Source organism: Globicephala melas, chromosome 6 (genome assembly GCF_963455315.2).
Source record: "Globicephala melas chromosome 6, mGloMel1.2, whole genome shotgun sequence".
NCBI classification, from domain to species: domain Eukaryota; kingdom Metazoa; phylum Chordata; class Mammalia; order Artiodactyla; family Delphinidae; genus Globicephala; species Globicephala melas.
Window position 1 is genome coordinate 4,362,639 of NC_083319.1, and position 25,830 is coordinate 4,388,468.

At 44.6% G+C, this 25,830-nt stretch overlaps 2 protein-coding genes across 4 annotated transcripts in view; one reads left to right on the forward strand and one right to left on the reverse strand.

The window, feature by feature from the left end:
* GTF3C4 (general transcription factor IIIC subunit 4) lies at nucleotides 1-24,495 on the reverse strand. Of its 3 annotated transcripts, XM_060300247.1 has the most exons (6): nucleotides 24,033-24,495; nucleotides 14,658-16,484; nucleotides 11,243-11,373; nucleotides 7,829-7,917; nucleotides 5,261-5,329; nucleotides 1-4,744 (listed from the first exon to the last, which is right to left on the reverse strand). In XM_060300247.1, exons 1-5 carry the CDS (start codon nucleotides 24,372-24,374, stop codon nucleotides 5,268-5,270), a joined length of 2,451 nt encoding a protein of 816 aa, XP_060156230.1. In that variant the 5' UTR covers nucleotides 24,375-24,495; the 3' UTR covers nucleotides 1-4,744; nucleotides 5,261-5,267. The 3 variants fall into 3 exon arrangements, with proteins under 3 accessions (XP_060156230.1, XP_030694322.1, XP_030694321.1); XM_030838462.2 differs by having other exon boundaries at nucleotides 1-5,329; XM_030838461.2 differs by having other exon boundaries at nucleotides 1-6,099.
* A 559-nt stretch (nucleotides 24,496-25,054) lies between these two features.
* DDX31 (DEAD-box helicase 31) overlaps nucleotides 25,055-25,830 on the forward strand; it is a 73,702-nt gene continuing 72,926 nt past the window's right edge. The window contains 1 exon segment of the mRNA XM_030838460.2: nucleotides 25,055-25,195. Coding sequence (XP_030694320.2) covers nucleotides 25,100-25,195 — 96 coding nt within the window. The 5' untranslated portion in view covers nucleotides 25,055-25,099.

The following is a 25,830-nucleotide window of genomic DNA, read 5'->3' on the forward strand; positions in this document are numbered from 1 at the left end:
TACAAGTAATTTGATTATTTATTTATTTTGAATAAAAAAGTGGCCAAGATAACAATACTAGTGGCTCTGCATACAAAACACAACATAATTGAGGTTATTTCACATTTACAAAACCGCCATTATGTACAGCACTGGATGTTCACAGCAACTTTAATAGACTCTAAGTACCAGAATCCTAAGAGCAATTGCGGGGTATCCAAAATGGGAAAAAGCTAAAAAACCAACGATTTCATTAACTGGAAAATTGGCCAACCAGCTAACTGGTAAAGAAAGAGAATTTGCTACCCTTTTCTTTAGTAGTAACTAAAATAAGATGATTGCCCCACAGGACTGCATTTGACAAACACCCTCCATAATTTCCATTTCATTTTCTCTATAATCTTTCCCACTTCAAACTTTTCCCGGAAACCTCTGCCCTACTATCAGATAAAAGCTCAGGACACCAGTGTATCTTCAGGGAAAGAAGATAACTAGTGCAAAGGAGACAGCATGGTCTGCTTCAGCCCAGGAGACCCAGTTCAAACCCAAGAAAGAATTCTGCCCTCTTCCGGTCATCAGTTCTTCGCAGTTTTGAACACACTGGAAAAAGTGAACCATGCTTCGTCTTACAGGTGGCAGGAAGTTACTCACTCATTCTCTGTATCACCAGCACCTACTCTGTGCAAGGCACTTGACACTTGGTGCTGCAGGAACTACCAAGATGAGACAGACAGTCCCTGCCCTTGAGGAGCTTACAATCTAATAATGAACACTATGTACATACGTATAATGCAGGGAAGCAGCCAATTCTTCTGGATGGGGGTATTCCAAGCAAAATGTGCTATTATTCTTAAAGTTTTTTATTTACACACTAAACGTTTAAAACACACCACCTAATCAGATGGTAAGCATTAAAAAACCATCTCCTTTCCATAACCTTAAGTTTTTAGTTGCCTTTTCTTTTTATTTCAAAAAATGTCATATGTAAACAAACACATAATTTGAAGCCAAGCACAAAGATAGCGCAGGCACTGGATAAACAAAATATATACTACTCTACACAACACAGACTTATTTTTCTATACAGTCTTATTTCTGTGTACACAAGTTTGATGTTCACTTTCTTTTCATACACTGAAGTACAAATCTGAGTCAGTCTTGAAAAAGACATAATTCATTTTTGCATTAATACCAAAAACAAAACAAAACACCCTAGACCTCACCAGTCTGTCAGCCAAGAGTCAAACTGATAACACATGAAATGCTTCAAAGCCACCACCTCTTACACCATCCAAGGAGACCATTTCACAGGATCTTTCTATGAAACTAACAGGACTTCATAATAGTGAGGTAAGCAAGTTTTTACCTTAGAAATAACTATAAGATTTAGAGTTCTGAAATTCAAGTCCACCAACCCATTTACAATATTTCAACTAGACAGCCTGCACCTTTGCTTTATCACATCAGTATGAAAGTATCATCATTCCCCCTTTGCAACTCCTCCCAAGCCTGGGATGAATGAATGAATGAATGAATGAACACCATGTTGGTTAACCATATAATACTGTGGTGAATAAACGCACTGTCTGGGACCTCATATCATATATTAAGTCTCCCCCCCTGGAGTATAGTTATAAGTTAAAATGCAAGATAAAAGCGGAATCACCTAATCTGATTAAGAGGTTGGGGGCATACATATTATATAACAAAAAGATTAACTTCTTTACAGGACTTCGTTATATAAAGTCTCTCCCCCGTTAAATTTACTGATTTCTACAGCAAGTTTTCAGAAACAGCCATCTTAAAACAAACCATACAGGCAGATAGGAGGCTGCACCCTATTTACCAGACTCAGGCCAGCCAGCCAGTCCTGATACTGATGTGCATCTGTGCCAGGGAAACAACTCTGCATCTCCTGAAAAACCCTGCTGTACACCAGGATAGCGATGCTGTGGTGAGAGTGATCATTAGAAGCAACTGCAAAGCTGACTTAATGCAGTATAAGGACAGTCAAATCTCACACGCTCTAACGTCAGCTTGAACTGCAGATACCAGGTTATCACATGAAGATCCTAGCTCCAAAAACTTCTTTTAGCATCAAAAAAGAGCAGTTCAAAGCTTAATACCTATGAGACTTGAGACATGGTCTAAAACTCTGCTGGAAACTGCCGGCTGCTACTTCCACTAACAGCTAAAGTGCAACCACTTCACTTCAGTTAGGTCTGCTATAGAGGCATTTTTACAATCCGACGATGGTGAGGGGAGAGGCTAGATGCCCGAGCCGCTCTGCTGTCAACAGAGCTGCTGAGCCCCACCCACACAGGTAGCAGCGTGAGAGCACAGGGATGTGTTTGTTCACACTCAACCATGGAAGCCTGCAGACCCCAACAGTCCACGCAGGGCTAGCCGTAAAGAGATGCTTTTATTGGTCCAGCTATTTGCTGTTTGTGCTGTCCCATCTCTAAAAAGAAAAAAGGGCAGAACCTATCTTTCCCTTAAAAAAGTTTAGGCCTGCTGACTTTGAATATAGCCAGAATTTTTTTTTGCTTGTCAGGAATAACTGGCTTGGGGAGCAGAGCGGGTGGTGGCAGGGAGATGAAATCCAGCCCACTCTGCCCAAAGTCCAGCCTGAAGGTGTGGGAAATTTCCAACAGGGAAATTATAATTCAGAGTTTTGAAGAAAACCAGATACAGTTTATCAAGTTGTTAACAACTAACACTATTACTCTTAGAAAGAAAAACTACTGTTTAATAGTTTCTTCTAGGAAGGGAGACCTGCTATGTGATTTAGTTTTTAGAAATTTTATCACAAACCTATTTTTCTTTCAAATCTGGTAGCTCAGAAGGTGTCCTAAAGCTGAGAGAACTAAAGGGACGGAAATGGAGAGGACCCCTCCTGGAAGGGAGGGAGAGGGAGGTCAGGAGCAGAGAGGATGGATGGACCCGTGGAAATCGTACAGTGACAGTAATTCCTGCTTTCATTCCAGGAGCCGTGGCAATTCACCAAACCCCGACACAGCTCAGTGCTGCCAGGAGAGCGGGTGCTCTGAAAAAGCAGCTCTGTGTTCCTCCAGACAAGACCAATGAGCCTTGATTTCTTCTGCATATAATCTGACACCATTACAGTTACAACAGAATATATTTTAATATTCAGTTATTACCCTCTGACCTTCTTTTAACCTAACTGGTGAAGGCTGCTAATAGGTCTAGCCCACACGCCCCAGCATTAACATTCTCAAAAACTTCCTAGAGGGAGAAGCAGAAAAATGTCACCCTCGACCATGAGCTTCACCAGTGGTTCTAGTAACTCCTGACATTGAAAAATAACTGGTAGTTTGGGCAGATACAATAGTAGGCAGAGATGGCTTGAAGTCTGGGTAGTGGACATAGGATTTCAGAATGAGTATCAGGCCTAACGAACTCTCAATTTCTTATCTAGAATAACAGGAACAAATAACCCTCAACAGAGAAAGTGTGACACAGGTGTGGACATCAGACTCCCAAAATGCAACACTGTCATGGCTTAGAAGGTCTAATTGCACAGGACCTTTGCTCCTGCACCTTCATGCAAAGCAGCGGCATCATGGCCGTCTCATCCACGCTGTGGAGCGGTGACAGCTGAAATTAACTTGAAATCCACTACACAGATCAGGTGAGTTCTAGGAAGGCACAGAGGGCATATGCTAAGTGTAAACCAGGAGACAGTTTCCCGGCGTCCCTCACGCTCTTCCAGGGCTTCGCTGCTCACCACTCTGTCACCAAGTATGCTGACCCTTAGGACATTCAGAAGCGCACTGTGTGATGCTGCCATTAACTGAAAATCTCCTCTCGTTCTCACAGGTCAATGGATTAACCTCCACAGAAGGGAGGGGTGGGAAGAGGGGGCAGAGGGCTCCCAACTCGGTGTGCAGAAATTTGAGGCAGGTGCTGGCTGGATTTCAGCCTTAAGAATGCCATTGGGCAGAGCCCCCCAGAGAGAAGCTACGTTCTAGTAAAAGAGTTGCCATGTTTACTGCTACCCAGACATACAAAATAACTCAGGTGACCCTTTTTAGTTTATTCCTAAGAGTCAAATTTTCCCCCCAAATGCATAACTGCTTTAAATAAAAACTTAACGTAAGTTTTAAATGGCAGCAGCACAAAATTCCTCAGTAAGAACAAATCAACTACTAACTCTGATTAGGAAAAAAAAATAAGTGAAACTCAGCATGTGCTCTGAGTATAAGTGGAACTCAGCATGTGCTCTGAGTATAAGTGAAACTCAGCACGTGCTCTGAGTATAGAAACTGCAAGAATTCCCTGACAGGATCTCAATTTTTACTGTCATATTTACTGTAAAGTGAAACAGCTCTAGGCACAAACGACCGCAGCTATACAGCTTCCTGAGCTGTGTTCTTCCTGATTTTAATGTTGCCTGGTTCTCTTCCTTGACAATCATTTGAACATGCTGGACCCTGAAGTCTGGATAAACACTCCTCTTGAAATTACCACCAAAATGAGAAAGATAAGCAGGTGATCCAGCAGAACTAAACAGCAGCAGAAATACAGAATTAAACACAGGAGACAAAAACAAAAATTTGAAAGGGAAACAAAAGACATTTCAAAGCAGACTGTCTGGAAGTGCCTCTTAAGGGCTCTTGTCTCCAATAGCTACGGACAGAGCAGGGAAGACACTAGGGGGAGAGAGCCTACAGGCGGGAGCGGTGTTGCTGTTACATGCTCTCCAAACAGCAAGCGTTTCTCAGTGAGGACAAAATGTCTTTCACTAAGGATACAAAAATAAGAGCAAGAATAAGTGTTAGAATAAAGGTTTAATATCACTTAAATTTCACATTTTGTATTTCCCATCCAACTTCCCAGAAATATGCACCATTTCAAGGTGAGTGCCTTACAGTCCTGTTAATTAGCACCAATCCCTAGGATACTTATTTTAAAAATCCAAGGACACTGTAGTTCTAGAATGTCTATTGTTAATTGTAGGTTTTAAGACCAATTAATGTCTAACATCTCTTCTTAACAGTCCACAGGAAAATACCTGTATTATAAATATCGAGGACCTTTGCAGGGGGAAGGAATTCCCAGCCTCTGGTTGACTGAGCTACACACACGATAGCACCAGAGCTCAAGGGTCCACACTTCTGAGCTGCCTGTCTCTTTCTGGACGTCTCTAGACAGACTCGGGATATAAATGATACGTCTGGAAATATCAACATTAAAAATATTAAATGTTTTAATAAAAAAGGAGAAAATATTACTTTTCCTCTGTGTACAAATATCTCACCAAGTTGTCACAGGTAAGTCTGAAGAGGGTTGTGATGCAGGTGAACAGGAATACTTGACATCCTTATACCTGTGAAGGAGTCAGAGCAGGAAACTGATGACATGGGAGAGATCATTAAAAATGTCACAATTATTAACTTACAAGAGTCACCTGATCTTTTGACACATTAAAACCAACTTTAGTCTTGGCTTCAACCTCTTTAAAATATATAGTTTTAAGAAAATGTTTTCAATATGCATGAAAAACAACTGGCAGGATGCAGATCTGCAGTTGTTTGTTGAGAACCAAATATCAGGCCCACAGGTTGTTTCAGACACTTTAATATCTGTTGGGACACTGCATACCACGTACCAGGTAACTACAGCTCCCTGGAGCCACAAGACAGTTCCAGACCAAGGCCAGAATTAAAAAGCCTAACTCGGCCCAGCAAGGCCCTTATCCATACTCCCTAGAAGGGACCATTCTGTTCTGAGAAATGACAGGGCATGCGTTTTGTTCAAACTGCTTCAGTCAAGACACTTGAAAAATAAGTTCCTCATTGGCAAGGAGTTGGGGGATAATGTTCATCTCAAAAGGACTTAAAATCTCTGCACTCAGTCACTTTAAAGACATTCTTTAGTCCCTGGAGACAGAGAACACACTTCAGCAGTGAGTCCCCACGCCCTATGTACAGTCATGAAGGGTGCCTCTCCTCTTGCGCGTCCTAGCTCTTGGGGCTGGACGGCACTTTCCACAGCAGAGTACATGCCCTTTCCATCTTCCCATCCTGGACATTCAGAAGACAGGAGAATCACAGAAAGGGCAGGGGCTTTGCAGTAACCTCTTAATCCAGTCAGGATCTACAAAAGTAAGACAAGCAGTATTGAGCGTAAACTTCAGAAAAGGCAATCAAATGGGATGAGCCCTGGATGGACCACAGTATTAAGGGATGGGCACTCTGGTCCCAGCTCTGTGTCCCTGCACAGAGCCCCTCACTACAACGTTCTAGACGAGGCTGGACTAAATCTGTGGTCCCCAAAGCTGAGTGCGTGATGCAATAGGAAAATGAGGGCAATGAATGAGTGTCTCATGAAGCTAAATTCATTCTGCTTAAAGAAAGGACTATACTTTGTTCTGAGAGTATATCCTTCATACGTGGATAATGTTAAAATACTCTTATAAAATTCCAGTAACTTTAAAAAATACATTACTTGGAAAAATAAAAACATGGCAACACTGTGTCAACACTTTCTCCCCCTTTTAAAAACTTCCCTGGTCTGTGAAATACTGTGCTCTACCGGTTAGTACTCTCCAGATCTCAGCGATTCACATTCTTCCCAAGAGCTGTATGCGGCTCAACACAACGTCACCTGGCAGGTGTGTGTTTTTTATTTGTTTCCATCTTTTCCTGATTTCCTGTCCAAATAGTATACCAATTCTCAGTTGCAATGAGTGTTTAAAAGTCCCCCAACATTTGCTTCAAAATAATCCAATAAGAGGAGGGGGGGCTTCCCTGGTGGTGCAGCGGCTGAGAGTCCGCCTGCCGATGCAGGGGACGCGGGTTCGTGCCCCGGTCCGGGAAGATCCCACGTGCCGCGGAGCGGCTGGGCCCGTGAGCCATGGCCGCTGAGCCTGCGCGTCCGGAGCCTGTGCTCCGCAATGGGAGAGGCCACAACAGTGAGAGGCCTGTGTACCAAAAAAAAAAAAAAAGAGGAGGGAAGCGGGGGGGGGGAGGGGGGGAGGACTACAGATGAAACATGAAAGGTCGTGAGCTGGCAATTTCGGAAGCTGAATGATGGGTACATCAGAGTTTCTTATACTCTTTTTCTCTACTTTTATGATTGCATTTTCCATAACAGAGTTAATACAGAACACAAGCTGCCCACACACCAGCTTCTCAGAATCAGAGAGCTTCAGCCAGGTTAGAGCAAAAATCAGTAAGGGTGTAGTTTTACACAGAACATTCTGTTTTACTTGAGACCATAAATTACCCCCAAAGTGTACACGTGTATAATGGTGTCTAGTTAGCTCATTTGGTTAGTGTGATGTTAATGAACCTCAGGTCATAAACTGACATTCATGGGGCTGTTTACATCACTAATTCCTGACATACATCTACGATCTTATTTCCAACTAGTTATGTCATAAATGTGGGCTTTGTCACCAGGGCTATCAGGAAAGAGAATACTGGCCAACCCGAAAAAGAATCCCACCATGGCTACTAGAAGGATGACTGCAAGTGCATGTCCCTGTTTCAGCAATGCTGTCTTTGTATACGTTATCAGTTGCAGAGTTTTCCTTCAAACACTATATAGTCTATACATGCCATCTAAAACAAGCTTTTTTGAATAATTTGCTTGCAGTGACAGAACAGTAAACTGCAGCCCTACTTACTCCCACACTAAAATGCAACAGGTATGTTAACGTGAATAATGTTCCAGTGACCACTTTTTAATTAGCTGTGGTTTGTGATAATAGTGTACAGAGCACGAGGAGCCTGCTCACCATCCCTGATGGCGCAAGACTAAGCAGGAGGGAGGACTTGGGGGTGCTCAACCTCACCCTCCCACAAGCTGGGAAAGCATTCACCTTCTGGGGCTGGATGGCGGGCAATGCTGTCATGGAGCAAACACCTTCTGTATATCAAACTCTGGCAGGACTGGTAGGTTAAAAAGCACCTGAAAGCAGACAGATTGTACCATCAGTTCTACTAACGGTGGAAAGCAGCATAGTATTGAAGGTAACTCACCACATACAGTTATTCTAAAACCACAAGTTAACTAAGTAAAGGGCAAAAACAGTTCACAAATGCATGGCGACAATGTATCCCTCTGCACAGGCCAGACCTACCCCACCCCACACTTAGTAAAGGGGAAGTGTCCGTCAGACTAAACCAAGAGATACAAAGCTTCTAATCCAGACAGTCACTGCAGCTTCTTTTTTTTTTGCCATGTTTGCAGCACTGAGAAAGAATGTAGTCCGCTTACACCTGATTGCAGTGTGAATTTTTCATGTTAAAAAAAATCAATTATGTATTATACTGGAAACTATTCTTGTTAGTGAATTTTAAGATTAGGTATAAGCACTGTCTTCCCCAGCACAGTGGGGAAAACCTGAAAGATATAGAAGACAAAATTAATGGTGCAAAAAAAGAAGGGCCATGAACAAAAGCTCAGAGGTTCAATTCCAACCAATGGCCATTCACTGAGCATCTACCAGGACCAGGCAAATAAGGGAAGGTGGGCAGCAGTGGATATCAGAGAGAGCACTTGGGCTCTGCGTGGAAGGTTTTCTGCAGGATAACAGTGTTTAGGGTGAGCAACTAAGCAGTAAAAAATACAAAGAGGAAGGGAGGGTTGGGGGAAGGAATTCCAAGTAGGTTTACCTTGAGTAAAGACTTGGGTGTACAGGAAGAAAGATTATACCTGAGTGGGAGCAAGCACCCATCCTCACCGGGAGAAATTACACCCAGGTATTCTGGCACTAACTTCAATCAGCAAAAATGAAAATAATTTTTGTGGAAGAAGCCATCTGAGGGACAACAATGTATAGGCCAAGTTCTCAGCTCTGCCGCTAGCCGCCTGTTGCCTCTGGACAAATTCGGACTTCCCCAGTCCCCAGTTTCCTCATCTGTAAAAATGGGAACAGTGGCGGCGCCCCTCGTGTGGCTCAGGATGCAGGTACTGCTCAGTCGTGCCTGGCACGCTGGCAACGCCAACAGGCGCAAGTGGCTACCGTTACAAGGCCACTACTATTACAAGCTGGTTTCCTCTTCTCCGCAAACATAAGGCAGAACAGTCAGATCGGAAGTCTAGGGACACAGCAACGGCCGGGAAATCCAGACATCCGTCAGTAAGAGGGAGTGCCGGAGCATCCATACAGTGGAGAACTCTACAGCTGTTAGGAAGGGGATCTATGTACTGATGTGGAAAATGCCCACGTCGTCTTGCTAAGAGAACACGCAAGTTGTTAAGGTAGTTAACGCACAATCCTGTTTCTACTGGAAATAAACTTTAAAAACCTACTGAGTGCCTACCACACACCAGGCATTGTTCTAGAAATCGCCATGAACAAAACAACCAAATTGCCTGTCTTCATGAACTTTCTATTCCAGAGAAAGGAGAAAAACATAAAGTAAAAATATATTAAGTGGGACTTCCCCGGTGGTGCAGTGGTTAAGAATCTGCCCACCAATGCAGGGGACACGGGTGGGAGCCCTGGCCCAGGAAGATCCCACATGCTGCGGAGCAACTAAGCCTGTGCACCACAACTACTGAGCCTGTGCTCTAGAGCCCACGAGCCACAACTACTGAGCCAACGTGCCACAACTACTGAAGCCCACGCGCCTAGAGCCCGTGCTCCGCAACAAGAGAAGCCACCGCAATAAGAAGCCCGCGTCGCGCAACCAAGAGTAGCCCCCGCTCGCGGCAACTAGAGAAAGTCCATGTGCACCAACGAAGACCCAACGCAGCCAAAAATAAATAAAATAGATTTATAAAAAAGAAAGAGAAGGTTCCTCATTAAAAAAAATATATATAGGGCTTCCCTGGTGGTGCAGTGGTTGAGAGTCCGCCTGCCGATGCAGGGGACACGGGTTCGTGCCCCGGTCCGGGAAGATCCCACATGCTGTGGAGTGGCTAGGCCTGTGAGCCATGGCCGCTGAGCCTGCACGTCCAGAGCCTGTGCTCCACAAGGGAGAGGCCACAACAGTGAGAGGCCCACGTACCGCAAAAAAAAAAAAAAAAAAAAAAAAAAAAAAAAAAATATATATATATATATATATATAGTGGTGATAACTGCTAAGGAGGAAAATAAAGCAAGGAAGAGGGATGAAGACTACATACTGAGATGGGAGAGGGATGTCATCAGGTGTCACGATTTTAGGCAGTGTGGCTGGGAAGGAAGCCCTGTGGACACCTGCTGGAAGAGCACCCCGGGCAGAGAGGACAGCCAGTGAAGACGTCCAGGGTGGGAGGGGTGCCGCGTGTACCTGAGGAACAAGGAGGCCAGTGCAACTTGAGTGAAGTCAGCAAGCCGGAGAAAATGGCCCCCTTGATGGGGGCCAGGCCATGGAGTCATGACCACTGAATGGATTTTAGCTTTTACTCATCAGAAATGGGCAGCCACTAGAGAGTTTTGAGCAGAGGGGGTGACATGAGCTGATGAGGTCATAATAGGATCACAACCTCAGCTCTACTTAAAACAGCCTGGAGGGGGCAAGGAAAGGCACAGAAGATGGGCTGGGAGATGACTATAATAATCTGGGCAAGAGAGGATGGTGTCGTGGACCAGGGATGTAGAGGTGGAGGTAGCAAGAAAAGGCTGGATTCAGATTTGGAATGCCTTTAAAACTTCCAGACAGAGCAACTGAGCAGGTGCTTAGATATGAAGTCTAGACTGAAGGGGAATGATTCAGACTAAAGCAATATGTTTAAGTCACCAGTGTACAGATGATAGGCGACAGTCCAGGGAGAGTGGTGACAGAAGAAAGACAGGTCCAAAGACGGACATCAAGGAGATACTGTGTCCAGAGGGCCAGGTGATAACAAAGCGCTTTAAGGAGGAGGAAGAGGGAGTGACCAACTGCGGCACGTGCAGCCCGTGGGGCCATAAGATGAAGACGTGCCAAGGTTCCCTCTTAGAGTGAGACGGAGGAAGACCTCTATCTTTTGTTAGAGATAAACCAAACAGAGTACAGAAGCACTTTATATTCTATTAACTTCAGCAGGTATTGCTTTTGTCATACTGATTTTTAAAAATTTAATGCTACTTCAGAGCAAAATAATATTACCAAAATAAATAACCCCCTATATACAAGACGCAGAAAATAACCCATCATTAAAGGGTGTCTCGCTTGAGTCAAACGGATGGTAGAAAGCCCACACCAGGTTTTATAGTAGCAGCTTTTCTCCAACCTAATGGCACGGGCAACATACACTTTGGATAAACACTTTACAGTGGTTTGTGTGACACAAAACTGGAAAATGAGCAAAAACAGCTTACCGGAGCCAAATGTGGCCATTGGAACAGACTGCCTGTTTGCGATCTGTGAATGGCAAAATCTCTTTACACAAACTACAGTGCTCAGGGAAAGTCTGCTTGTTCATCTTCTTTGAGATGTGTCCGATCAGCACCTAGTGAGACAAAGCAGTCAGCATGTTTTGTGGTGAGCGCAGGGCTTCCTAAAACAGAGGAGAAATGGAAACCTACACGGCATCTGACACACAGCAGGAGCTCTGCATCTCCAGGTAGGCCCAGCACTCTCTCTGAAAAGTAAAACAGCTGGACCTTCAACTCGTGTCAACTGGCTGAGTACAACAAAATAAATTCATTCAGGCACCCTGTGACGACAGAGTGAACTTTACCCACTAAAGGGAAAACTGTTCTGAAAACGCAAATCTTATTACTTGCCTTTAATTGCTTCTGAAACAAGGACTTCAGAGTTCTGTTAGAAGACAAAGTATTCAGCTATACTTACAATGTTTTGACTTTAAGAAAAACATAATCTCTATAGGCAAAATATCATGTGAAACACTAACTCTGTAGAACTATAGAAATGTCTATTCTTAAAGCAATTATGCCCCAATAAAGATGTTAAAAAAAAAAAGTCTATTCTTTAAGAAAAGCTTACAAAGTAAAAAGATAATCAAGATTAAAAAATAATAATTTCCCCTTCTGATGGCCCAAAGACCCATGACTAATCCAGTCAGCCTGCAATTGGAGACCAACCGACCCCACAGCAGAGGCATGGCGGGACCCACCGTGGGAGTGGGAGAGATGGACGGGGCGGGCTCTAGGCCTTGGCCCTACTTCAGCTTTGCTTGTTTCTCTGCTTTATTAGAGTTGCATCACTCCAAAAATGAAAGTCTGCAAAACACTGATCTACTTCATTATTTTGTTGGAAAAACACCTTTACCAGCTATATTACTGGGAGGCATGGGATACACCAATCCTTAAGAACTACCTTGTCTTACTAGCAGATAATGTCCTTCAAAGTTTTAATCCATTGACACTTAAGCTCTTGTGTAAGAACTTCTTAGTCTGTGATTCACTAAAATTAGTTCACTGAAGTTCTGAAGGGTATCTTAATAGCTCAAAAGGGTGTCTTACCTACTCTACATATAATTTACAAATTTAAAGCCCATTAACTTTTGGCCTTTTTGGCCTTGAAAATTCTTATTTATGGTCCCTTATAGCAGGGACAACCAATGTACTAGGTTTGAAAAGATTCATTTTTATGAACACTTTATGAATAAAGTAAAAGTAGGATTTTACTTTATTTTTTAGTTGTTGAAAACAAAGTTTATTCCCTATCTTTCAAAATATGTGCATTTATTAAGAAAACTGTCCAATGGTTTACTGTCAGATTTCACGAGCAACCTTCAAAGCAGGGGATAAAGAAAGTTATAAATTCCAAGTTACAAGTTAAGTACTCTCCTTAGCCTTTAACTAGTAAACTCCAAAACAAAAAACATTTGTTTTACGCAGTAGGATTTTAAAACATGAAACGTATCGTGTTCAATCAAAACTCAGTTGCTGTAGATGGGCAGAGTATAATCTTCCCTTCTTTAAATTGGCTCTGTTGGAACCAAGTAACTATGCTAAATGTAGCTTTCCATGTTCATGCAGCATCTGGACAATTATTCTGAATCATTGCCGACCAGCTTCCATTACAAATTTCCTAAAATGTTTTTGTTAATATTTTACACTTATAATATCCCTGCTAGGTCCTATGAACCAGTGATACCAGAAAACTCTTCCACACAATTTAGACCACAATGAAACAATTCTTAAAAGTTGACTTTCAAAGATGAAAGGTCAGTTACATGAACAGTACATCTTAACTACTCGGGTGTGAATGAAAGTACTGCCTGCCGTACCAGTAAACAAAGGGTGTTGCTGCCATCGAGCCATCACATTACAGCTACCCGTCGGTGGGCCCTGAGGGAACTCATGATGGAGGCAGGATGCCCCCCCACCCCGACCCTGCCACCCTGCCCCGGCACCTAGCAGTCAGCCACTACAGCCACCCCTGCTGGGGCACCAAGGAGACTCGAGATGAGAAGCACAGGATACTGGCCCCATGTAGCTGAGGTGCACATCAAAGGAATGATTTCAGTGAGCCCAGACTTTGCATCTTCCCATACATAGAAAAGTGCTAAATTTCTTAACTTCAGATATCTGGTTTTCCTTAATTAACAGTAATCTTTAATGCTCCAACTACCCTGGTCTTTGTTGCAACAACTCCAATAGATCCTGGCTCCACCCCCTTGCCCCTTGGGAGCAGTCCCTCAGAGCTATCTGAGATGCTGTGTCCCAGGCTTAAGTCCTCAGTTTTGTCTGCCAAATAAAATGTAACTGAACTTTTAGGTTGTGTATTTTTTTTCAGTCAACATCAGATTGTTGCAAACATCCTTAAGAAATAATTTTAGGGGTGTACGGGTACGTATACACACACACACACACCCCTTTCCAACAAGAAAATGCAACAAGTGATTCGCGAATGGTTTGACATTAGGCATGGAAGATATCTGAATTTATTACCTGCAATTAATATTTTAGATAAGACTTCAGGCAGTGAGCATAAATATCAAGCTTCAGAGTAAAAAGAACCACAGACATCTGTGGTCCTGAATATTTTAGTATACAGTATGTTCCTTAAAACACAATTCTTCAGGATTTTAAAAGCTGTTAGCTCAGGATTCCTGATTAATAAGTCTATACAACACTGAGCTACACAAAGTTAAATGATTTCTTTCCTATAGGAATTCCCAGAACCCTTAGAAGGATGATGTACACTGGGAACCTTTAAGAGGAGTATAGAGTATGCAGTATTTCCCCAAGCTTGGAACCCTACTGTTCTGTCAGGGAACTTGAATTCTGTGAAATACATTTTGGATAATACTGTAAGACTGTTCTACCATCAAAATAAAGATTATACCCAGTTTTTGTAACAAAACAACAATGTATAAGTAATTATTTGTTTAGCTCCTATGCCCTTCTAGACTAAATCAGAAGACCCCCTCAAGTACTATCAAATGGAAACAGTCCCGGCCACAGTCCTCCCACTTCCCAAACCTTCTGCAAACAGGAAGGGAAAGGAGGGTGTGCCACACTTCCCCTGCTGGGTCTGCCCAATCACAGCGTGGTCTGCTTCTGGAGCTCATCCACAGCCTGGAAATCTCTCAAACCTTGCGTACCAATCAAGGCCACAGTGAGAGTAAGAACTGCAATATTGTTTGTGTGATATGAGTATGTCCTCTGCATTAATCTGTTTCTTATTTATTCTCCTGCACCTCATGCCAATCAATTACCTAAAAAATGTCAAAGCAAAGTGGAGCTTTACGAACTAAGTTTAGGTCACTTCTTTCTCACAAAGAAAGCAGACTTTTCAGTGTTTTTGTTAATGAACACCTACCCGTGCGGTTCTGTCATCATACTCTTCATCAGACATTAAAAAGTTACAGAGTCCCCGGGTGGGGATGCTAGTGTTTTCTGTGATCCAGGTGTGCAGGTATACTTCGCCTAAGACTCGCTTCATGTGCTCCCGGGTCAAGTGCATTTCCACAGCTTCAATTTTCCCTTGGATTTCAAGGAGTTTCTCTTCCATTGGCTCTCGGCCTCCAGTGTCTCCAGGCTGAGTGACTGAGTCATCTGTGGGGCCCTCTGGATCACCTCCTTTGCTCCTCTCCTGAAGGCCTTGCTTAGTCGTCTGTTCGGAGGCAGCGCCTTCTTCCTGCTGCTCGCCCTCAGCATTGCCCGTCCCAGGTGAGTCAACTAGTAAGATTTTTGAGTCCTCAAGGATGGGTCTGCATAAGGCTTCTGAAGCGGTTTTCTGCATTGACTGGTATAAAATCCTCAGGAGGAAGAGTTTGAAACGCCAATAATAGGTGGCCCCACTGCTTTCAATCTTTTTTTCCAAAGCTTCTTGTAAAAATTGAGGGATACGTTTATCTTTTAAAATCTTCCAACGTACTAGGTCTATTAAATCTACCTGCTTAAAGAGATTTTGAATTGAAGATTGCAGAAGCTTAGCAGCTGCCTCTTCAAAGGCTTTGAGAGTAACAAACTGAACCTGGTAGTTTTTGTTAACGGGATGGAGGCCGTTGACCATGCCCTCAGTGGTAATGACGGCCAGGTACGCACCACAGGGGCTCACAGCTATCCCGTGTGTCCTCACTGAGCCAAACACATCCGAGAGTTTAATCAAATGGTGTTCAAACTTCAATGCAACATCTGTGAAAATGGGAACCAGCTGCCTCACCTTCCCATCACTGGAACAAGTATATACCGTCCCATTCTGCTTGTCTGCAGTCATGGAGACAATCGGCAGTGAGTGCAGGCCTGTGACGTGAGAATTGTGAACATTCAGACCTGCTTTGGAGATCAGAAGAAGACACCAAAACACATAGGGTCCTCTTGCGGCCACCACTAAGCTACAACTACACTTCTGGTAAGGGTGATACAGCGGTACACACTTGATGCTGTGTACTGGCAACTGGTCCATTTCTTTCCACAAGACGACAGGCTGCCTTAACGTGAAATAGCCTTTAACTGCTTTGAGATTGACAGGAAGAATTTTTACAGGTCCAAAAGCACTCCCCACGATAAGGCCGCTCATTTTCCGATTATTGTGCTCATATTCCCACCAAAACAAAACACTAGGAGAGTTGATTCCTGACTCAATTGTGTTGCATGAAGAGATGGATTCCTTTCCTACAAACGGTAGCTGAAACTGCCACACAGCAATGTTGCCGTTTTCAAAGAGGACGGCCAGGAGCACGCTGCCCACGTCGCGGCACTCGTTGTTATGCTTGACCTGCTGAGTGGTACAGATGCCTGACCACTCCATCCTGACTGGTGTCTGCATGCTGTGTCTTCTCTGAAACTCAGCAAAATCCCTGAGATTCCCTTCCGGGGCCTCACTTTTAGAGAACCTGTAACTGGTCTCATAAAGACGTTCCCCATAAATCTCCGTCAGGTCGACCAGCTGGACCCACTGCAGTCTGTTAAGGTTAGCCTGGATGGTCAGGCGATTGTCCATGGTCAGCGCTGCCAGGAGGCACCTGCCATTAGCATCGCAGCCCATGGGGGACCAGCTAGTGTACTTGAATCCTCTCAGTGGTGGCAAAGCCTTCCCCTCAGGGTTGAACACCCTGTCCAACATGAAAGTCTGACTGACTGTGGGGTCTTCAGAGGCGGCAAATTTCTCCTTACACTCAGCAACTTCCGTTTTTGAGCCAACCTGAAAATAAGAGATATAAAAACTATCAGATAAATATTTCACTCTAAGAGGACTATATTTACATTGATTAGGGTGAATTAACTGATTCACATAAATACATAAATCAGTTACACGTTTACATATTATAAATATGTAAAACAGTAATTTGATATCAGTTCTGTTAATTTTGGCATGACATGCATTTGAAAGATCAAGCCCGTGTCTAAACCTAAGTGAGCATTCACTCAGGTAATGGCAATTTTTTTTTAAGGGTCAGAATAAGTGCTGTCATTATTCATAGCCTCGTTCCCACATGGTTCTCAGAATTGACATATGCAGTAGCAATGACAAAGATGTACTTGATTCTAAAGAGTCAGCTAAGCATTCTGCTGAACTAGTCACAAAACAATAAAGGAGAAAGTCATGAAAAAATATCTACCTATATACATCTTTGATACAATTAGATGTCTGGATTTTTAACAATATTTTTGTAATACAAATGTCAGCTCTTAAGTTTTCTATTTGAAATTTCATTTACAAATTACGCTGAGAGCCAACTCCAACAGTTCTGTCCACTGTTTCTTTCTTTTCTTGTTTTAATTAATTTATTTATTTTTCTTAATTTATTTTTGGCTGCGTTGGGTCTTCGTTGCTCTGTGCAGGCTTTCTCTAGTTGCAGTGAGCGGGGGCTACTCTTCGTTGCGGTGCACAGGCTTCTCACTGTGGTGGCTTCTCTTGTTGCGGAGCACAGGATCCAGGCACATGGGCTTCCGTAGTTGTGGCACGTGGGCTCAGTAGTTGTGGCTCGTGGGCTCCAGAGCGCAGGCTCAGTAGTTGTGGCACACGGGCTTAGTTGCTCCGTGGCATGTGGGATCTTCCCAAACCAGGGCTCGAACTCGTGTCCCCTGCATTGGCAGGCGGATTCTTAACCACTGCGCCACCAGGGAAGTGCCTGTCCACTGTTTGTATAGAATAATGTCCACTGCCGTTAGACTATTTGCCGTTCCCTGAACACTCCCATTCTGCCTTCCCTGGCTCCCTTGTGTAGAACGCTCTCGTTCCTTCTATTTGAATCCCATCCCTCCTACCAGGTCAAACTCTGAGGCCTTCTGAGATCATTCTAGCTTTCATTCATCTCTCCCTCCTCCAAGTCTGTAACATACATGAGCAGTGCTATTTATTTAATGTCTAGGTGTACAATGGTGAGCTCTTTAGAAAGATTTTAAAGGGACATTAAAGATAGAGGAGAGATAAATGACCAAAAGAAAGTGGTCCAGAGCTATAAGAAAATAGCCAGAAAGGCTAAAGCCCCAAAAGAACACAGGTCAATTAAAATATGGTTTCTGGGGGCTTCCCTGGTGGCACAGTGGTTAAGAATCTGCCTGCTAATGCAGGGAACATGGGTTCGAGGCCTGGTCTGGGAGGATCCCATATGCCGCGGAGCAACTGGACCCATGAGCCACAACTACTGAGCCTGCGCTCGGGAGCCCATGTGCCACAACTACTGAGGCCTGCGCGCCTGGAGCCCGTGCTCCGCAACAGGAGAAGCCACCGCAATGAGAAGCCCACACATCGCAACAAAGAGTAGTCCCCGCTCCACGCAACTAGAGAAAGCCCGCGTGCAGCGACAAAGACCCAACGCAGCCAAAAATAAATAAATAAATAAAAATAAAATACAATATGGTTTCTGTTATGTCAGAAGTAGGAAGAAGAAAAGGATGTGAACCACTGTCTTTAGAGAAATGGATAACAGAGAAAGCAGAATCTTTCGATTCCTTTTTAGTGTCAATCTTCTTTTACATAGAGGCTGATCTTCAAACTGGAAAGAGTAGATTAAACATGATTAAAAAGGAATTCAAGCCTAAATATACATGGATATAACGAAACTCACTTTAAATGAGTTTAAGTCCCCAAGTCCAGAGCAATTACACTCCAGAATATAGAAAGACCTTGGAAGATGAACTCAGAACCATTACATTCCTTGATAAAGCTTGGACAACCAGAGATGTGTCAGAAAACCATAATGCAACAAATAGTTAACTGCTAAATTGCATAATACATAAGCATATAAAATGAAAAGTAGATATAAAGTCCAACAAATGAATTAGAAGACTAACTTTTCCTAAAGTGTGTAAAACAGAACATCACTCCCCTCAATTGCCCCTTGAAAAAGAGGTCTATAACCAAATAAGTTTTGAAAATGCTATATATTATATATTATTCCCCCATCAAGAGTTATAGCCAGGGAGCTACTGAAGAGACTTATTTAACCAGAGTTATCCAAACTTTTATTTTTTATTTACTTATTTATTTTTTTACCATTTTTAAAAAACTGGGGTATAGTTGCTTTACAGTGTTGTTAGTTTCTGCTGTACGGCAAAGTGAATCAGCTATACGTACACACGTATCCTCTCTTTTTTGGATTTCCTTCCCATTTAGGTCACCACAGAGCATCGAGTAGAGTTCCTTATGCTCTACAGAAGGTTCTCTTTAGTTACCTATTTTATACATATTAGTGTATATGTGTCAGTCCCTATCTTCCCAGTTCATCCCACCCCCACCCTTCCCCCCTTGGTGTCCATACGTCCAAACTTTTTTTTTTTAAACAACAGAACCTTTCAGGGGGCTGTCATCTCTGGAAATTGTGTCTTGGGCAGTGTATCTTGATTTTAGTGTAGTCTCTTGGATACACCTACAGACATGCTGGAGAAATACAGACTGGAAATTCCAATTAAATACAGGTGTCACTGGCTAACCTGTTAATAAAACAATGCTAATCAAAGCCCAGAGCTTTGGATGGGTATATAAAATTTGAGTGAAAATCTTTCCTGTGATGCCAGACTGCCTGGATTCAAATCCTGGCTCTATCATACACTAGCTCTGTAACCCTGAGCAAACTGTTTAAACCTTCTGGCTTTAATTCCTCATCTATAAAGAGTATAATAATACATGTTCTCATAGAGTTTGGAAGGTTAATTAAGTCAATGTATGTAAAGCACATACTAATAAATACTCAATAAATGTTATCTATGATGACAATTATTAATACTCTCTGAGGATTAAGTAAATGTTAATGAGACCTAATGAAAGTATGTAAAATGCAGGGTAGATAGGCATTAAGTTGTCCACCAAATGAAGGGTAGATATAAAATTGTTCACCAAATCCCATAATACTGTAAACTAAGCAATAATCCTCAGACTAGGATAATTTACTATTACAATAAAATCTACTATAGAACTGAAAGTAAACTTACAGAATGCGTAACCCCAAACAGCAGCAGCATGAAATAAAGGAAGCTCAAGCTTGGTCCTACTCACTGCAGGAAGAATCCTTGATGGAATGGAGAGCAGTGTGGATGTCAGCCAGTAGGGAAAGTCCTTAGGGTTTTTTGTGCAGTAATTTCTAATGTGTTAGGTAGTTTGAATTAGCCTACTGGACCTCCCCTCAACTCTCCGTATCACAAACTAGTTAACAAATCAAAACAAGTACTCAGATGCCCTAGAAGCATACCAGTTAAGAGTCTAGCTCCCAGAGGCTGACCCCCAGCCAATCAGCCAATAGTGGCCCGTTCCTAGTTGGCCACTATTACAACTAATAGCTACGTACTTTGTAAGCACCTAACAAATAAAAACTCATTTGAAGCTACTAGATAGCAAACTTCTTGAGGGCAGGAATATAATTCCAAAGACAGGAAATAGTTATTTTACTTAATTTAGTAGATGGAGTTAATGTTACTAACGTTCTTAACAACTGATACAAATTAGTTATGCATATATTATTAGAATTTGGAACTGTGTACAACTAGATGATTCATTAAATCAGCAGTCCAATGGGAAAAGAAACTGCAACTTACTCTTTTTTTAAATTAATTAATTAATTTTTGGCTGCGTTGGGTCTTCGTTGTGGTGCGTGGGCTTGTCATTGCGGTGGCTTCTCTTGTTGCGGAGCACAGGCTCTAGGCACACAGGCTTCAGTAGTTGTGGCACATGGGCTCAGCAGTTGTGGCTCGCAGGCTCTAGAGCGCAGGCTCAGTAGTTGTGGTGCATGGGCTCAGATGCTCCACGGCATGTGGGATCTTCCCGGACCAGGGCTCGAATCCATGTCCCCTGCATTGTCAGGCGGATTCTTAACCACTGTGCCACCAGGGAAGTCCGCAACTTATTCTTAAGTCACTATTTTATTGCTTTTCAGATTTATATCATTCACCTTTATATCACATAACCTCAGTGCCCAGGACAGTAACTTGCAAATTGCAGATAATATGTCAACTATTATTTAACTGCATATTTTCCTGAAAAAATTCATAATCTAAATAATGATCAGACAAAAGCTTCAAAGAGGTTTAGTATCTACCTTCTAGCAGTGCTACATACTGAAATCTAGGTTGCAGAATGTCCATCTTTCATGTTACAGCGAGCTGGACAGCACCAAGTAGATTTAAATCCACAGGGACTGTCAACGGGTAGTGCAGTCAAAGTACACATAGAGACTTCTTTACATTCCTACCATTACTCCAGTTTTATCCCACAGAAGCCTCTTTTAGAATTGCAGGACAACTCAGCATTCATTCACCAGGCAGTGCTAGGCTAGTAAGCCTGCTGATTGGTGGTTTCTGTGATGTGCATACCGAAGAACAGTGCAGAAGGGGAAGATGCCACTAATTAATTTCAGGAAAGCAATCAATTACCAGAGGGATATATAAAGATTTCCTATTACTCATTTCTCAGGTGTGGAACCAACTACAGAGTCAAATTTTTATCAGAATACAGTACTATAAATAACTTCATATCCACAGTCATAGCATTAACCCAAGCTCCTTCCTTCATACTTGTATGACTATTTTTCAAATTGAGCATTTACAGTGTGCCAGGAACTGTGCTAAGTAATTACACATGTGTATGTATGTACATGTATGTACGTATATAAATATATATTTAACTGAATCTTCTGAAAATTCTAAACAAGGTAGGTTTTATTTATTTATTTATTTTTGCGGTACGCGGGCCTCTACCTGTTGTGGCCTCTCCCGTTGCGGAGCACAGGCTCTGGATGCGCAGGCTCAGCGGCCATGGCTCACGGGCCTAGCCGCTCCGCAGCAATGTGGGATCTTCCCAGACCGGGGCACGAACCCGCGTCCCCTGCATCGGCAGGCGGACTCTCAACCACTGCGCCACCAGGGAAGCCCAAGGTAGGTTTTATTACTCTCCTTTTATAGATAGGCCTATCTTGCTATCTGGTGCCAAAGTGCAATCTCTTAACCCCTGTTTTATACTGACGCCAACAATCATGTACTTGCCTCTAGGCCAGCCAGATTCATATTCCTGAACCACACCAGGTCAGTCCACGTCCATGATATTGTAACAGCACTTTAGGCCTTCCTAGATTGAAGTCAACCATCTCAGACTGACCTTCAAAGTTCCCAAACTGGCCTCACTTTACTTCCTCTGACTCTCTAGGAAAGCTACTTGAACTCAACTGCTGACCCATCATTATTTACACGAACAGCAGCATGTTACGCTCATGATTTGCATGTATGTGTGCGAGACGGGCACCTCATTGCTGCCATCTGGATGACCCTTTCCTCCGGAGGACTTCTTACAACCCAAACCCTACCTTTTTTTAGGTCTGCTGCAGATTCACCACCAAATAACCTTCCCTGATAAGAGCATCTCGCTTCACTATTCCTTCCTTTCTTTAAATTCTCTCTGCTGAAGTATTAAATCTCTACCATACTGAGACACACACTTAAGATTTTCTCTAGCTGATGTGCATGTGAACATCCTGAGCAACAGTAAGTTCCTTTTCAGCAGAGGATACACCTTTTAAAACCCCTTTGTTCTGCCCCTTCCTTGAGTGTTTCTCAGTTCAGGAGCATTAAGAACATCTATCCACCTGATTGGTTATACTTGAATCAATTTGTTCACATCTTGTCCAAGATCTTAGAAGGCTTAGTCATACAGGTTTACCAATGATCCAACTCAACATCAACTTATCAGTTTCAAACTTGGATTAAGTATCCTAAAAAGTGGTGTGGGTTCCCTGTACCCTACCCAGTTAGTGATTCCTATTTTAAATGGCTGTGCAGAGTAAGAGTTTTTTTAAAAAAACTTCAAGTTCACAAAAATACGTTCTCTTTATATAGATACATATCCTTACAACGTTTATCACTACCTATTATTACACTGTTATTTGTTCACGACTTGCAAAAAGAAGGTAAGCTCCATGAGGACAGGGACTTTGTTTTGTATAATGCTTTACTTCCAGAACCTAGATTGGTGCCTAGCTGATACACAGTGGTATTCAAAAATGTGTTGAAAGAATGAATATACACTTTGACTGTCACATATATGCATACAGATCTATAAAAGAAACAGCAAAAGTTTTAATACTTTTTTTTTGTTTTGTTTTGTTTGCGGTACGCGGGCCTCTCACTGTTGTGGCCTCTCCCGTTGCGGAGCACAGGCTCCGGACGCGCAGGCCCAGCGGCCATGGCTCACGGGCCCAGCCACTCCCCGGCATGTGGGATCTTCCCAGACCGGGGCACGAACCCGTGTCCCCTGCAACGGCAGGCGATACTTTTAAACCACTAAATGAACAATACGACTTACTACTTAAAAAAAAACCCAACAACTTGCAAATGGTGATGACAGAACAATAAAACTTCAGGAGCCCTAAAGTTCTGAAGGCAAACTTAGTTAATACGAAACCGAAAGCACTAAATTTACACGGAGATCTCGGGCTTTAAGTTTAAGAACTGCACTTATTTTCCAGAAGCTCTATTTTTCGTTCTACATCCCAAAGCCTCTTAGTTATTGAAGAAAAACTGGAGTACTAACCCCGACATCCAGTATTTATCCATCTGCGCAAAATGAGAAGCAAAGACCACTCATAATAAAGTCACTGAAACAGTAAAGACAATGGAAAGAACCAATTTTTCTCCTCCAAAGCAAAAGAGGCGCAAGTGGAGGGCACAACACAGTAAACAAAGCCAGCCAAAGGCCTCGGGGAGCAAGCCCCAGACAACAGGAGCAACGGCAGAGGCAGGTCTGGGGTTGGGTCAACAGGGGGTGGAGCCTCAGAAAGCGCCGAGGAAAGAAATCGGCGCTGGCAGCCGGCCAGACGCTGGGGCGAAGGGAAAACGTGGCTCCGAGAGGGACCTCCCGAGATGTGTGCGGTGTGTGTGTGTGTGTGTGTGCCGGCAGCCGGCCGAGATGTGTGCGGTGTGTGCGTGTGTCGGGAGTGGATGGGTGACCCGGGAAATCGGGCTAAACGTCTGGACGGTTTTTTGTTTGTTTTTTAAGCTACCGTGTGTGTGTGTGTGTGTGTGTGTGTGTGTGTCGGGAATGGACTGTGTGTGTGTGTGTGGAATGGATGGGTGACCCGGGGAATCGGGCGTAAACGTCTGGGCGGTTTTTTGTTTCTTTTTTAAGCAACCGTGACCCTAAGCGCTGGAGGCGAGGAGGGGAATCCCCGGACTAGGCGTGGGCCGGGATTCCCCAGGGACCCGTGACGCGGGCGCGGGAGGGGAGCAGGCAGAGACCCAGGGCTGCGGCCCGGGGATGACTTACTTTGAGGAAGCAGCTGTTGAGAGGCGCAGACACCGAGGTGCGGTGGATAACCAGGTCCTGGCCCGGGTTGTGCACGTCGCAGATGAGCTCCAGCACAGCGATGCTGCGGGCCGTGGACACCGACACGCGGTGGTCCTCGGACCACGCCAGCGGCTCCAGGCCGCTCACCGCATACTGCAGCCTCACCGCCGGTTCTCGCCGAGTCACTAGGAGGCGGAACGCGGCGCTGGGCCCGGGGGCCGCGTCCGCCCCCGGCTCCTTCCCGCCCGCCTCGCCCTCCTTCTCCTCGGGTGGCGCAGGCCGGTCGGCCGCGGGCCCCACCCGGGCCTTGACCGTATTCATCTCTCCTCGGATGCAGAAGCCGGACCCCGGGCGCACCAACCGCGCGTCACCGTCCCGTTACCGCCTCCCGCAACGCGGCCGCCTGCCCCCAACGTCCTTAGCTGCGGTTTTCTCCCCTCAGGCCCGAAGCGCCGCCGAGCCAGGAAGGACCCCGCCGTTGCTAGGCGACCCAGCCCTGCCAGGTGGCCAAGGCGCTGCCTGTAAAAAAAAAAAGCTACTCCTCTGCTGGCCGGACGGAAGCGCCCGGGCTGGACAGCGCGGGGGAGAGGGGCAGGGACCACCCCCTCCTCAGCCCCCGCCGCGGCGTGGCCAATCCCCAAGCCCTTTTAGGGACCTCCCGGGGCAACTAAGGTGCTGAGGGAACAGTAACCGGGCGGCAAAGGAAGGAAACATTGGTTCGATGGGGCACGCCTCTTGTTTCTCAAAGGAATTCAAAGAACTGCACGGCATGAACTGTGGGGTTGAGTGTGACTTGACACCCCCTGCCATAGGCCAAGCCACTAGGGACGCCAAACGGGACCGCCGCCTCGTCCTGGGGCCCCGGGGCCGCGGCTTCGATCTCTAGAGGCGCGGGGCCGTGTGTTCACGGGCTCTTCGGGACCCGGAAGGCGCGCGGGCGCAGGACCCGGCGGGGCAGCTACGCGGGGTCCTCGCGCACGTCTCACGTGGGTCGGAGCGGAGTGGCGGTCCTGGTTCGCGAGGTCTCGGCTCGCTTTTCTGCCGGCATGGCAGCAGCCGACGGAGTGCTTCCCCATGTTCCCGAGTCCCGGGCCGCAGTCCCCACGACGTCCTCCAGACCCCGCCCAGCCCAGTCGAGGCGGGTGAGTTCTGACCCGGTTTCGGATTCGTTCGCACCCGGGGCCGCGGCACGCCGGCACCTACCGCCTTGCCTCTCGGTCGGGGTTCGAATTACTTGCGGAGTTAAGAGGGGAAAGTCAGATATTGGGCAGCTCCTGGAGGAGTCGCTGAGCAACACGTGTCTGAGACCGGGACACCATTCTGCGGAGACGTTCTTGGAGCGGAGCGGCTGTAGACGGGCGGGAGGCTGGCGCGGGCTGCTAGTTGGAGGCAGGGATCTGAGACTGTCACTCGGAGAAGTTAGGAACTGACGCTCGCGCGAGAGGCCCAGCTTTTCACTTACCAAGAGCATCTCTGAACTTTTTTCAGCCGCCCTTTCCTCGACTCTAAGGGTCGTTTGTTTCGGGAATGAGGACTGGAGACTAGAAATTTCTTTTAAGAGTTTTCAAAACGGGTGTATTTTCATCCACGTGCAGTGAAGGGGGGAAAGAAAATACAGCTCATCAATATAATCCCCTCATTAGGTGAGAAAGAAAAAGATGCCTTAAATTTAACCCAAGCCAGAGCTGAAAATTAGTTTAAGATGGTTGACTTAGCTCCTAGGAAAGAGGAGGGCTGCAGGGCAGAAATCTGTTGGGAAATCATGTTGCCTTAATGA